Consider the following 15231-nt stretch of genomic DNA (forward strand, 5'->3'; position numbering starts at 1 on the left):
CGATCACCCTGTTTTCGAAAGTTGGAATAGTGGGGAGCCACTTCTTTCATGTCCGCAAAACAATATGCATCGCCCACCACCCCCGGGCCCTAAATAGCTGACCATTCCCTAATATTTGTTCCTGAACTCAATACCAACCTGGTGTTTCAAGCTATAAAATCCAAGTTTACAATGACATCAATACAATCGGAAAAGAAGCATTGACGAATTAGTGTTTTTCGATTTAGAAAATGAAAATTAAAGGCAACAACAAATAAATATATAGGGTGTAACCCGAATGCAACACTTGTCTGGAAGGCACTATATCCAGCTCCGAAGCTCAATTTACAAGGATATCAATATGATTTACACACAGCAACCACAAATTAGCGGTTTTTTCAATTTTATTAGCAAACAACAACACCGACACCAGGAAAGGCCGGATTAATAATTCCTTTGGGGACAGTATACACTACGGGACGTTCCGAGTTCTCAGGTACATGAATTTCTGGGAAAAGGATTCCCCTTCGGCGTAGGGTCTATAGTATAAGTATTTCAACCAGAAATATCTAATCTTTCAAACACAGTCGTCTTTGTTCAGATTAACTTAAGATTCCATGCCGAGAGTTTCGAGTTGTATCTGTTGCTTTTCTATATGAGTTATTGACGGATCAAATTTATCCTTCGTCACGGTAAACCTCACGTCGATTGAATCAGTCTATTTCAGTAAGAAACAGGCTGTCTGTTTCATGTCTTATGTTTGCATTTTTGTACAGGCGTGGAGGCAGTTCCTACCTCTACTTTGAATTGACAGTAGTTACTTTTTACTCTCTACTGATGATTGAGGTGTCACTGAAAAGTGTTCATAATTTGTCTGCATGTTATACCCGTTGAATCATCGAAAATATTGCATTTCTATGGCAGTTTCGTGTTCTTTCGCCTTCCATCGCAGACTGGCAATGCTAGAACATTGGCGGCCATTTTCCTTTGGCTTCGAAGAGGTCACCACTGGGGGCGATAGAGCAGGAATAGCCGGTGGTGGCGGTATTGTAATGCCGGCTGCTGACATCATTTGGCCGTAATCTGCCGTCAGTGTCCCGTGGTGTAGGCTGAGGTCACTGTCGATTTCACACTGAAAAAGGGAAAGGGATCATTATAGAAGTTTCGGTAAAATTAAAACAGAAAAGTTCATTCTTCCAACACACCCTTTGCGTCCATTTAGTAATCAAGGAACTGGAATGTGTACTGGCGCTTGCATTCAATATTTAAACACAGACAGTAGAAGGGGCCTCGCAATTGTTGAATTAGACTAGCTGTGTCAGCCATTTTACCTTCTCTTGAGAAAATTGACAACGTGCTAACCACAGCAGAAAGTGTAAGTTTGTAAGGCCACAAATAAGCACTGTACAAGTCTGAACAGATAAGGCACATTGTTGTCATCCTGTTGCTTGTGAACAATTTTCCTTTGCTTTTTTCATGCAGTCAGGTATTTGGTATCGTATACTAAAAACATGTAATAGAATTAAAAAGGGCGTCGGCCTTGTAGGTGACCTAGGATGAGAACAGCCGTGTATTTTTTGTCATGTACGTTCAGAGACGATCTTCCTTAATAATCGCTTGTTGAACTAAAGAGCAATACGTTTTCAAACATCTTCCCAAAATCCCGAATATGGCGTGTATCTGAATTCATATGCTTACATCGCTAAACTGAGTAGTATAGTACATATCAATTTGAATAATTTCACCAAAATAAGTGATGATCAAAAACAATTCCCTGATCTTTCGATTAAAAATTAGCGCTACGGAATCTTGATTGTATTTTGATACGTAAGTATAGCACAGGACAAGTGACACACATAGGCAACTGAAGACAAAAAATTGAGCAAATTTTCGTCTTGCTACTGTAAACTGATTTTCACTGCTGGAATTCGCAAAGGAATCGGTTTTATCGCTGAAAGAGATATTTCCAGTCATGTTACTGCCCGATAGTCTCGAAAGCCTTCTCAAAATTTTTATCTGTATATTGTTGTGAATATTAATAATAGAAGACGCGATTTTCGGATAAGCCCTTACAATGCGGAAACTGATAAAGAAAATAGGCGCAACAGCAGTGGATCAAAACGCAAAGTGAACCTTAAATGTCTGATAATTCGATGACAATGTTGAATTAGATAGCTTACATTTGTGAATTTGGCTTTGTACTTACGCTGCGGTCACGTGGCAGAGCTGCTGTAGAGTTGGGGGCTGGTACGATGTCAGGGTCCGTCAAATCTTGCAAACCACCAAAATTTCCCAGCTTTTCATACTTTCTCCATTTGGCACGTCTGTTTTGAAACCAAATCTGCAATGTAAAAACAACAAACCTCATGATAGTCGGATATCGCAATAGTTAAGAAAAGTTTACACTGCAAATTATGTCGTCAGACATTTCCACAAATCTAGACGTGGATTACACATTTGGTGACTGTAATACATGACACATGTTACGAAATTTATGCTTCTCTCGACAATGTTGCGAAGTGTTTAATTTTTGAAATTTGAATTATTTTCTGTTCTAACTGTTTTTATTGGATCTATTTTAGTTCAATAAAAAACTGGTTGCACGACTTATATTCAGCTATCTCACGCGTTCCTTCTTCCTTGTGTGTTGTCCGACGAGACAGAATATTGCACTGCAAAAACCTGTGTCTTCACGTTCTGTGAGTATCTCGAGAGATAGTGCATATGAGATCTGCAACTTTTTTTTTTTTTTGAAAAAGATAAATTTATTTCAACATAGTCACAAATAAAACAAATCTACATAACTGTGAATGCGTTAAAATTACAATGCGTCTTGTGTGAAAAAACAAATAATTAGTTGTTTGATTACAAAGATCATCATATGAATGCAACTGAGAATGAGATCTGCAATGAGATCTGCAACTTGTGTGTCACAAGCAGCTCGCGAGCGCCCTCAGCGCTGACTCATACATACCTGTACTCTCTGCTCTGGTAGATCTGTCTTGCTGGCCAACTGATCTCGCGTGTGCACATCCGGGTAGTGTGTAACCTTGAATATCGATTCAAGCTCTTGAAGCTGGTCTGGTGTAAATGTGGTTCGCGCCCGTCGCTTTGTTTTGCGACACATATCTACGTCTGGACGGAAAAACCAACGACAATTGGTTAAGTCATACATTCACAAATGTCACGTGTATAAGGTGAAGTAAACTATGTTCCGTAACTAAAAACCACACCTATTTTTCATCCACTGAATCAAAACTTTCTACCCTTTCTTTGAATTCGGATTTGACTTTCAATTCGGATAAGACGCACAGGTGACCAACACCCGTGTGAGGGAATCCTCCTTAACAGACATAAAAACAGAAAGCAAGTCGCGATAAATTTAAGAATTTAGTCGAAAAACATTTAAACAACACATGAACAAAATAGATATTTGTGGTCACTTGACACAAACGGGCAGACAAATCATACACATTTTCCCTCTCAGTCTTTTTCTGACTGTCCGTCTGTGTCTCTGTCTCTCTGTCTGACTGACTGTCAGAATGACTCTCTCCCACTCACTCACTCACGCACTCCCTCTCTCTCTCTCTCTCTCTCTCTCTCTCTCTCTCTCTCTCTCTCTCTCTCTCTCAAACATATGTTAAGTCCACATTTCTGCAATGCAAGCATTTTAAACTTGTAGATCAAAGGTCAAGTTCTCTTCTATAAACATACCTTTGTGTCTATCAGTGATATCAGTATAATTGTTATTGTTGTCATCGATTTCATCACAATCGTGATCCACGAGATGGTCGTGCGCCCTCTTGCGTTTCTCCTCAAATCCTGTTCTTTCTTGTATCGACTCTTCGCGCTCAGGAAGTTCATCTTTGCTCTCTGAGAAGTTTTCAATCTCTGCAGTTGGAGTTTCCGTTTCCATGGTATTGCTCACCACATCAATGTAGCCCATGTCATCACTAGAGGGCGTACATGTATTTTCATCGTGTCTGATATCTTGGTCACTCGTTGGCGAATGTTCAGTATCTCGTTTGTCAAGTTTTGGAGATCGCCTCCTTGGATGTTGCTGCCTTGGGGATGGATTTGTAGAATCTCTGACAACCGATTGATAAGGAAGGCGTCGCGGATGCTTTGGTGCTTCGACGTGATATCCGTGATATTGCGATGGTGATATCGGCGACTGGAGCAGAGAACCTGACAGAGAAAGATAATGGCGAAAATGCAACGTCATCACAATTCAAAAATTTGTCGCGAAAAGTAACAATGATTTTTTTACGATTTTTGTCTTACTGTTAGCCACAGATTCTTGTTCTACTCCCCAAAGCACGTTGAGATACGCAGCATTCAGATCGCCAACTCAACCAGCCTCTACATGTGTGAACTGCGTTGTTACTCTTGACATGTGAATTCTGGTCCGGACTAGAATTCAAATGTTGCTTTTGGAAGTAGGACAAGAGCTTACAATTGACATACAAAACAAATACTGTGAAAAACTCATCATGAGTACCATGGTTACAGCTGCTGACGCTTCAAAACTCAAGATCCCTGTTCACTCTTAAAGCATAAACACTGCACTGTTAATCCATATTGATTCTTAGAAGATATAATTTTAAAACTTATGTTAACTCGATCGCCAAACCGTAACACTTTCACTTTGGACCCCCTCCCAAAGGACCTCTGATGTGGTGTGTACGACTGTTTACGAAAATGCTGCGTTTTCTACGAGCGCTTTTTACGGGATTAAGACTTTGTGCGTTGGCATGTTTCGCATTTTTATCAGCGTCATATTTTGCTGAATCGCTATAAAACCTGCAGGAAACATTCAGCCGATTTAATGAGACTTTGCAAAATTGGCCAAGGGAACAAAGTTAGAGTTGAAACCTGGAGTCAATGCGTATTCGGGTAACTGGAAAACGGCCTCGAAATGTTTAAGCTTTGCTGAACATGTTTCTGATTATTTCGGACCGATACTGTTCGCATAACGGCTCTTCTTTCATCACGGTAGGGTTGTTGGAGAACTAATATCTATGGATAGGTAATAAGATAATACATAGCTTTCACTGTGTTTCGTAAAGTGTAGAGTCCGTCGATTGATGGCGCTTTTTCAGGGGCGTGTTCAATATCAAGGAAACTATTTACTGGCTGAAAGAGCGGTACATAAGTTCAAAAGTTAGAATAGGTACAAACGGAGCTTTACAAGAGGAAATTAAGACAGATTATGCGATAAAACTACATTCGAATTCCATCCCAGATTTACAGAAGATCAAATATTATGTTACAGATTTAAATTGAGAACTATGATATGAGTTGCCGAACAGTGATGCCAAAATCAAATTACTGTACTGGAATTTAAGGATGTGAGATGGCATCAGGACAAAGGTCGTAGTAGCCAAAAGTTGACTTATCTAAAGCTTTACAAAACGTCTTTATCCAGTAATTTTAATTCGACAAGAATCGTAAGCAGCAGGAGTGATTTAAATTGAGATATTCCACGAAGGCGGCCTAATCACAGGAAGCATGGCCCAAATTTGTAATTCATATTAATGGGAAACGTTGCCTTTTTGGCCAAGATGAAACTCAGGTAAAACTTTTACTGAAGAATATATGAAAGGAATTTCGGAGAAAAATGTATTTCTCGCGTTGTTGCAAGACAATACCACACCAGAAAGTGTTACCTCGTTTGCGAAACATACATTTTGAAATATTTGGAAATTCAGTTGTTCTTCATAGGCTTTAGGTCGCTCTTCAATCTCATGCACTGAACTCAAACACTATTGGTCTTCATGAATCAATACTTTGTACGTTATTTATAAGAGGAACCAAGTTGATGAGTTTGCAGTTAAATTTTTAATCTTGGTGAGACTTGAAGGTAAAGGATGTGCCTTGAACGTCTTTTGATTAAATGTTATCGTTTACATTTTGTCATTTCTACTTTCACACTGTCTGCTTTTCCCGTCATCCCCCTGTATATTTTTCCGTTCGCTGTACCTAGTTACAGTTATGCGCACATGACGCTTCATGTGGCTGGTGAAGGGTTTATTCGTGAGTAATTTTAACTTTCTCTACAAAAAGAGAAAAAAAGAGCCGATTGCAACGTCGATCGATCGCGAGACGTATTTTCCTTTCTACTTGGTTTATAATTAACATGCACGCATGGTATTGCAGAAATGATAAACCAGACATAAGTGTTTTCAAGTCCTTACATGGCATGGAAGGGATTCAACTTACAGATGATACAAAAGTCTTGATTTCTTTCGTTTATGCTGACCATAACCACAATGCACTGTTCTCTTATTTGTTTTGTTTTCTGTTATTTTTTTTTGCAACTGGTTCTGAAATCATGAAATTTCTCGTTGCAAAGTAACAGCAGTGGTGACTTATACCACTACATACCGCGTACCCTGACACACCATGGAAAGAAAAAAAAATCATTACGGAATAAGGAAACGCCCTGCTTTTTATCCGTTACGACAGCAGAAAAAACAATCTTGTATTCAGAAAGAATGGAATAAAACTTCAAACGTCTGGAAATGGAGTCGTAACTGCACATTCTCTGTGTTACTAGACACAAAACCGGGAAACGTCAAGTTGTCGTCAACAGGCTGAGTCTAGGCTCCGGGCTCAAACACAAGCAACTCATAAAGGCGAAAATATAAGTAAACGTCGTTGATGTTTGATTCATTCATTTGGTCGCGCAGGATTGGGGGCAGGGGAGCGAATGGATGAAGGGAGATTTATTTTGGGATTGAAACTTGAGCACACGAAGAATCTCTTGTGATACGAGGTCGTCAAAGAAATCAAAGCCCGATTGTCTCTCACTCTGTACAGAGTCACGAACGTAATGCTCCAATCAGTGACTGTCACCCACTAACCCAAAGGTCACTTACATATAATTGATGTCATCCCTATCTTATCTTATCCCCTATTGGGATTTTATTGATTTCATATGATGGGTTTTTTCCTTCACCTCGGTCGTAAAAAGCTTAATAAAACGCGTATTCTGAACCAATTTTACAGAAGACGTGACGGTCGATAGTAACTGAAATATTTTTACCAATATAGAATTAACAGTTTCCAAAATACCCCAAAAGCTAAGAATGGTCGATTGTCCTCGGATCGATAGAGTGTAACAAATTGCCGACAATTAACTTAAGCCTCTAGCAAAACAGAGGCAAATTCACTGAATGGTGTATTTTCTGCACCATTTTTATTATCGTTGATGGATTTCATCATCGAACTGACTGCACTGTTCCATTAGACAAACGCATGTTTTTATAATGGTGTGTGAGGCAACATAATCTCTCGAAGAAATTCGAATCATTGACCTTTTGAACTGTTGAACTCGGGTCTGTCATCACCAGAAAATGGTCGATGGTCATTTTCGTGGGTATCATTACAAAGTCCACAAATACAATACCCTTGTGGTACAGTGTGGTATACGTATGTTTCATATCTACAGATTTTCCTTCAAAGAATATTTTCTCTGTAAGTTTAGTGAAGAAATAATGTCTTACTCTGGTTGAATAAATTCGGTAGAGTGTGAAAATTTACTGACAATTGGGCAACCTTGGTATTCGTTGTGAGACGAGCAACTTCAGCAACAACTTTGGTTTCCACAGTGTAGATGTGACAAACAATTCTGGTAACCCAGATGACATTAGCCGATCACTGTGACCTTTACGCCAAGGCTGTGTCATGTATCAAAGAATCCGATGAACGCCATAGTTGATCCCTAGAGAAGAGGACTTTCATGTTCTATGTAAGACCATGACTTTTGTTGGTTCATGGTTTCATTGTGCACGCGAGCTCGCGTACAATGTCACGGTTATCTGTAATTTTCACATTGACTTCGCAGGGCAGGTAATGCTCATTTTTGTTTCGCACAACTAAGCCATGGGACCACACGTATACTTTAATCATTTTATGTGTCAAGCTAGCTTCCTTCAATTTTTGAAGTCCAAACTTTTGCATATTTTCATATTTTCCAATCTCTTCCTGTCCTTGAAAAACAAACACGAGAAAACCGACGCCTGTCTGCAACTCAAACAATCAACAGGTGTCTGACTGCCTTGTACGTATGGACGACGAAATGGTCAACATAACATCCGGACTTACACAACCTAATGATAAACACGCCACGCTCAAAATTGTTATGGATGTACAAAATGTCTCTTTACAACTTGAAATCAAAGCGATCACACGCCCTAACCCAAACAAACCTTATCGCCCGCAATCGACCCATACAAACGCCGAGCACTAAAAGTCGTTAAACGCTTTAGCTATATTTGTTAAAGACGTGCTGTTGACTCGCCGATGCGGCGGTCTCTTAAAAGATACCACGGTTTCATAGAAGACAGTCGTGCGATCCGAAGAGTTTGGAGTCTAATTGTGTTATCTCTGTCACCCCGATTGTAGGTATCTACCGACCGAGTTGTGAGTTGCTTGTTCTCATCAAAACCTAGCAATATGAAATTGGATCCCTAATTAGAATGGATGCCGGTTGCTAGGCACACTCTGGTTTATTACGTTCACTATCTGAAGACAGCGCGCTGCATTGATTGGCTAATATTTACCCTCGACCTCTCACCCAGTTTACTCCTTGACAAAAGTGATGATTTGATGAAGACGTTACCATCCAGAGGGATCTTTATTAGGTTTTGCGTAAAACGGGCTCATTAATTAGGACAATAGTTGAATAGCCAAAATTGGGGGATGTAGCTTCCGTCTTTATCAATATTACGCGGAATTTCCGCCTTTAACACAATCCACAAATTCCACCTCCAAAAATTGGTTTTTGACGTTAGAGGCGTTTATTCTTGAGTCAAGCGAATACTCTTCGCGCGCGCACACACACGCAGGCGCATACAAAGGTGTGGAGATCTTCATTTTCCGAATAATCAACGTGCAGCGCATATGTTTGTTCTCGGCGAATGCAGTGTCCGTAAAATACGGTCACTCACTGACGTTCTAGCACACGTTAGGGCGATGAAAGAAATGCATTTTGACCGTCAAGTCATGTCTAAATGATGTCAAGCGACGGGTAGTGTTTTAATGCCTTGTAAGTTATGTGGAATACTGCCAGGGCGCACTGATTTGCGTCTGATTAAACATTGAATTACATTGCCTTTGGTCTGGCCGCACTATCGATACTTTTTTCAGACTTGAGAATATCTTGCATTTAATTGTAAATTATTTCAGAATTCGTTATAATTGATAGTAGTTGTCATCAAATATAATGCGGTGAACGAGACAGGTAGACAGAGACAGGACAGATAGACAGAGACAGACAGACAGGTCGAGACGGAGAGCAAGAGAAACGTACACACGGAGCGTTGGTAGGCGGATATGCTCTTCTGCAGTTGAATGGTACGATTTGGATTTACAAGTGTCCAGACGGTTTTAAGCGTAACCCATTACCCTCACGGTAAAAACGTAACCCTTGACGCACCCACGAATTCTTTAAAGACCCTGGGTGTGTTAGATGGGGATAAACCCTACCAATTAGCGATATCGTTAGGGACTTTTGCCCATTCTCTTCAAAAACAGGCCCGCTACTTTTCGAAAATACGGAGAAAATCAGAACAACACTTAGGACAGAATGATCCGAAATTGCACCGATTCCCTGACCTCGCCAGCAATAAATGTCTGACTGAAGATATTAATGATCACCACCGGAATTTTAAAGCAAACGGACTCTCCATAAAAGCAGAGTCGTCACTTAGGCAGCAAGCACCATGCAAAAGAACTCGCTGGCCGTCCGATAATACCGCCGCAAATTGGCATCGTCTCTATGGAAACGCGCTGCAATTGGCCACGACGCACTCCAGAGCGGCAGCCGAAGCGGATGGTAAAACCAATAATGTCCTTGTAGTACTCCAGCAAGAGTGTACTTCTCCACCGGAAGATTTCAACTAATGATTCCACATCGAATGTTTACACGCCGATTGCCAGCGAATGTGCCGTTTATCATTTTTTTTAATACTCATTAAAAAACCCCGTCGCTTATAGCGCTGCAGAGTTGATCCGGCGAAGGGCCAATACTCTCGTAGTGTAATTACGGGATTGTAAAGTTCTTAATGGGGCTTTATGCAGTTGTGAAACTATAAATCATTATAATATATGAGAATTGACTTCATTACAGATAATCCAAGGTTGGCCGAGTAGATATAATAAACGTGGGTAATTCTAGTGCTAATACGTCACCAGAAATAGTAGTGCTATGTTTGGAACAAAAATTGATCGTTTTTACGGCTTTTCCGAGTAGACATTGAACGTAGCGTGCTGTCGCTTCTCTGCAATGCTTCTTTGCTGTGAGTAAATTCAGTGAGTGCCAACAGAATATTGAAAATATGTGTCTCCAGGCGAGAGAGGGACGGATAAAGGAATATCAAGACGGCTCATGGGTAATATTTGGGCGGGAGGGGGTCTGAAGATAGAGTGAGAGGAGGTCGCAGAATGGGGATATAACGGAGACATAAACGCATGCAGACTTGGAAGCTCATGGAGAAAGGTGAATCTTCAATGTAAAATAATGACATCACAAACAGGTCAAATAGTCAGTATCATTTCAGGTAGATGGATAATTTACCAGGTTCAAGAAACAAATACAAAATTACAATAACAACATTGCCATCTTGAACTACTGCTTTGTCGTTGAACCAGATGTCCCGAACGGGTAAACTGCCCGGCTAGCATGCCACGATTGTCTAGGTTGTCCCAAAGTGACAAACTCGGTGTAATTTTTTATAATCTTTTTAAAATGTTTTATAATAATTTGATAACACATCTCCGTACTTATATGCCATGGGACTTCTTAAACTATCTAACTAATATTTATCTACATGGCAGTTTCATATTGAAGGTAGCTATTGTACAAACATACGGTATGTATGTATGTATGTATGTATGTATGTATGTATGTATGTATGTATGTATGTATGCACGTATGTATGCACATGTATGTATGCACATGTATCTCGCTGTCTTTTAATTAAAAATTGTTTCAGCAAAGATGTTAAAGTGGTGATGAAGAATCTGACAAAACGGGCCATATAGTTAAATCTGACGTATGATTAGACAATGACAAAACCCCAAAGTCGACAACAACGATTGAAGCAGCAAACCAGTCTTCAACAACAAGCGTGAAACCGAACCATACATGCACTGATTTCATTTCATCTTTGTAATGTTTGCCAGGGAGAGAGAGAGAGAGAGAGAGAGAGAGAGAGAGAGAGAGAGAGAGAGGGAGAGAGAGAGAGAGAGCCCAATGTTGTCATGACTTTGCCAGATGTCAATGAGAATAAAATGAACGGCATACCAGTGCATAGCAGGCGTTGACAGACGGGTTCGTCGGGTAAAAAGAAAACGCTCACTGCAAGCTTGGGACAATTCTTGCATTTAAAATTAAAATTGTGTACTGATCCAATTTCCAAAGATTTTGAGCAAAGCCAATTAATTTTTTGTTCGATCAAATCTGTCAAGCATTCGTACCACTTTATCGACCATTCATACGCACCGCTATGAGCAACTGGTGATGCGAATTATTACAACCCATAACGTTGCAGGATCACACGGAACCAAACGACACTACGTTTAGTTCGGATAGCAATTTCAACCTAAAGTGGGAAATAAGGTATTCGTAATTTGCAATATCTAAGATCCAAGTTTAAAGTAACGCGCTTAAAAGCAAAGGTTTTTCATCCTTGTTTGCTGTGAATATATCGACATTTTCCAATTGACAGTCGTATCAATATCCTTCAAAATATCTGAAAATTCTTGTCCGTATAAAATAGGCGAACTATTGCGTCGTTTGGCAGAACTATCCTTCTTATACTCCAGTAAATTTTTGACATGTACGGGTCGTGTTGTTTTCCGAAAGATATTTGATGTACCTAGGGATGTATTGTCAACCAAGTCACTTTTTTTGATCGAAATTACAGCTTCAACGTTTTTGTTTCCCGCTCGGTATATTGACTGTTACGGTCCTCTTACAGTCGAATCCGATGATACGACACGTTCGCGAGGGACAGCTATTGGGAAGAATCATAGACTGTCTGACGCTTCGTCCCAGCTGCAGTATCTTATTCAAACTTTGCAAAAAGTTGTAGATGGTCATCCTCCTCGCATTTCGCTGCTAAACGAAACGCGGCGTGAAAATTTCAAAACTTAAGTAGGGCCTACATGTTTGCCTTCCCACGCAGAGGTAACACGTGTTTTAGTCCTCGTTAATGAAACATGTTATTTTTAATTTTTATGTTTCAAAGTAATTTTATCGTTTGATCATGAAAGGCTGTTCATCATGCAAAAGATCATTTTATGAGAAATGTTCAAAACCAGTGTATTCAAAAACTGTGAACACAAAATGTCGTTCTGAGTTTCGTACCTTAGCCGCGTTATTTTAAGTTGTTTCCAATTTATAGAACATGTCCATTGATTTGGTTAAAATGTCTGAAAACGAGAGATCGCCATCAAAAGACATAAAAAATCACTGCCACGGGCTGGCAACACCTTTTAATTAGGACATAAATAAGAATTGTCCCTCATAAAAGACATGGCGAATTTCAGGTCAAAGACAGGCAATTCGTAATTACGGGCTAGACGTGACGTCACGCTAAAGACAAAACAGGAGTGACACAAGACACGATATGACTACGGACGGCTTTCGGCACAAATTAAAAGTCGCCCCGAACAAAAAACGTCACAATACCCGAATGGCATGTATTAGTATACTGTACAGATATTCTCTGCTAAACTACGTCTGTGCAAGGTTTGTCATGAGTAAGTCAACGTGACAAATTTCAGAGCCAATTTTATTTTCGTAAAAACCATCGACTGGCCGGAACTGTCTCCCTCCTTGCCAACAGGGTCTTAGATGTTATGTCAGCCTCGTTCGAGAATTTCATGTTAAGGAAACCCAAGTCACGCGAATTAGAAGTAATCGGAGAATTGTTTTTTCACCGAAGGCAGAGACTGCATATTCAAGTTATTGCGTTTTGATCATTTGTAGGTTTTCCGGTACTTGGAAATGGCTGATTTAATTGCAGTCAGGACAGCTTATCAATTCGCACCACTACATTTCAACAGCCTTGCATTCATAAATAAACCGAACGAAATAGTTTACAGAAACTTATTATCGTTTTTTGTCCTTCAAAACAAAAGCACAAAATATGTCACTTTGTACAAAGGAGTGTGACCTCTTCGTGAAAGACGTAGAATTCACAGTTATCCGCAGCTCAATATCGTTTGAGCTAGCATTTTGAAAAAAAAAAAAAACAATTAACGGTAAAAAAGGGGGACAGGAAATATTTTACACGTTGATTTTTGGAATAGTGATGGCGTAAGTACACAGGTCCTCCTACTCTGAAGGGCTTTGCCTGGTGGGGACAATTGAATCATGGATCCGGGTGAAATTTCGATTGTGGTTTTTATGCAACAAATAATGCCACGAGTAAAAGAGATTATCTCCCCTTTGTAAGCTTTACCTAAGGGTTTCCATTGTAAGCACACTGAATTGACACAACGACAAACCACTAAATTCACAAAATACTTGAACGAAAAAAAGGAACTAAGATGAGACTCCTCTCGTATTTGGGGGATATTGTCAAAGTTGAAAGCATACTATTCAAGCAACACTGCTTCCCTATTGGTGAAAAATTCCAGTCATTGGTACTTTACTGTGATGAAATCACCACAGCTATGGTTCTTTAAGACTGTCTCTCAATGCAGGAGGCGAGACCATTTTACAACTTGTCGTAACTGTAGTACGGTTTGTTTTACTGAACTTAAAATATTTCGCCGTTCAAAGCAGCACATTTTCGTAAACCCAGCTTATAAAATTGTTCAGTCTTATGTGTGCTTTCTCATAACATTGTCAGAACACAGCGCGCTTTGCCTAAAGTACATATACAACAACGAACAATTTATACAGTCTTCTTTCAGTTGGCTAACAAAAATAATTGATACGAATATCTTGAAATGTATGCTGCAATTAATTCATTATTTCCGACATTCTTCTCCTGTTTTCAAGACATACCATCCTAGGATAACTGAAAAAAATTCAGTTAATGTAGTAAAATACAGTAAGGCCGTCTCGCCACTGCTGTCAAGTTTTAGATTTTAAGTTTTTAATGTCTTTGCGCTCCGAATTTTTTTTCTCTCAAGATTCAGTACTCTGGCGCTAAATTTCAATTTGTATTATGATTTTATCGTTTGAGAATTTATTAGATATATAACTCTTGCAGAATGCGTTAGCAAATTGTTTTGGGAGGCTGCAGTGAAACGTGGATGAGTTTAATTGTTGAGAGAACTTGGCAGTAGAAGTACCTCGCTTACCTGATGGGTGTATGAGAAAAGGCGGCTGTGCGGTGAACGAAGAATAAAGCAGACCATAATCGGGTGGCATCGTTCCCAGCTTTCCGATCTGCACCAAGTAATCGTTGTAAACCTGTTGGCTGTACGGCCACGTATAGTGAACGCCGTGCTGGGCCATCGGTACACCTGTCGCCATGATGGCGGCCCGGGAGCTGTCGGTGGTGCTCGTAACGTTGTCGGAGCGCTGGTATCCACGAATCTTCCCCGGCACCTTGCCGTTGTCCTCTTTTAATATTTCGTCGATGGAGTAGCGGAGTGTAGGCTTGGTAGTGGCCATAATAGGCTGCGTGTTGTACACAGACCGCCGGTAATGAGGCTCAGGGCGGCGGCGTCAAGTCACCCTAAACAGTATGCTAGTTCGCTGGAGGCGTAGTAGACCTGTAAGGTCGACGAAGCTTTACGTCTGACGGGTTGCCAATTTTGTGGCTGTTCCAACATTTACTGATCACTTTGTCAATCGTGTCTTACGTCGGCATGCGAGATGTACTGTGGTTTTATTTATTCGGTAATTTTTGATAAGGGACCATGCCATTTCGTCAGAGGGTAGACGTTTTTGTCAAAACGACTAACACGTCATCGAACGTTTTCTTCGCCCCAGTCTGGCAGCCATACATCACATTTTATGAAATAAGTAAGCACGGTTATTATCTATGGGCGAAAAATTAAACCTTTCATACTGTCTACGATTAAGTTTAATCAGTCGTGTTTGCGACCTTTGTCCACACCCACCCCACCTTGCAAATGGTATTGTCCACCCCGAATTGGTTTTAGCACGACAATTAGCACTCCACAACACCGGGGCGTGTGTCGTGCCTACTGGTCAAAAATCCTCAACTGTGATGAGACGGGACGTTCAAAACCTTGATCATGTGCATATTCGGGGTTAAA

The 15231-nt window shown here is 40.2% G+C and overlaps 1 protein-coding gene across 1 annotated transcript; it reads right to left on the bottom strand.

Annotated features, from left to right (window-relative positions):
* Positions 1–365: 365 nt before the first annotated feature.
* LOC139134070 (retinal homeobox protein Rx2-like) lies at positions 366–14816 on the bottom strand. The gene is made up of 5 exons (XM_070700976.1): positions 14305–14816; positions 3694–4167; positions 2954–3114; positions 2186–2320; positions 366–1111 (listed from the first exon to the last, which is right to left on the bottom strand). Exons 1-5 carry the CDS (start codon positions 14618–14620, stop codon positions 875–877), a joined length of 1323 nt encoding a protein of 440 aa, XP_070557077.1. The 5' UTR covers positions 14621–14816; the 3' UTR covers positions 366–874.
* Between the last annotated feature and the right edge of the window lie 415 nt (positions 14817–15231).

The sequence above is a fragment of the Ptychodera flava genome, chromosome 1 (genome assembly GCF_041260155.1).
Source record: "Ptychodera flava strain L36383 chromosome 1, AS_Pfla_20210202, whole genome shotgun sequence".
NCBI lineage: Eukaryota > Metazoa > Hemichordata > Enteropneusta > Ptychoderidae > Ptychodera > Ptychodera flava.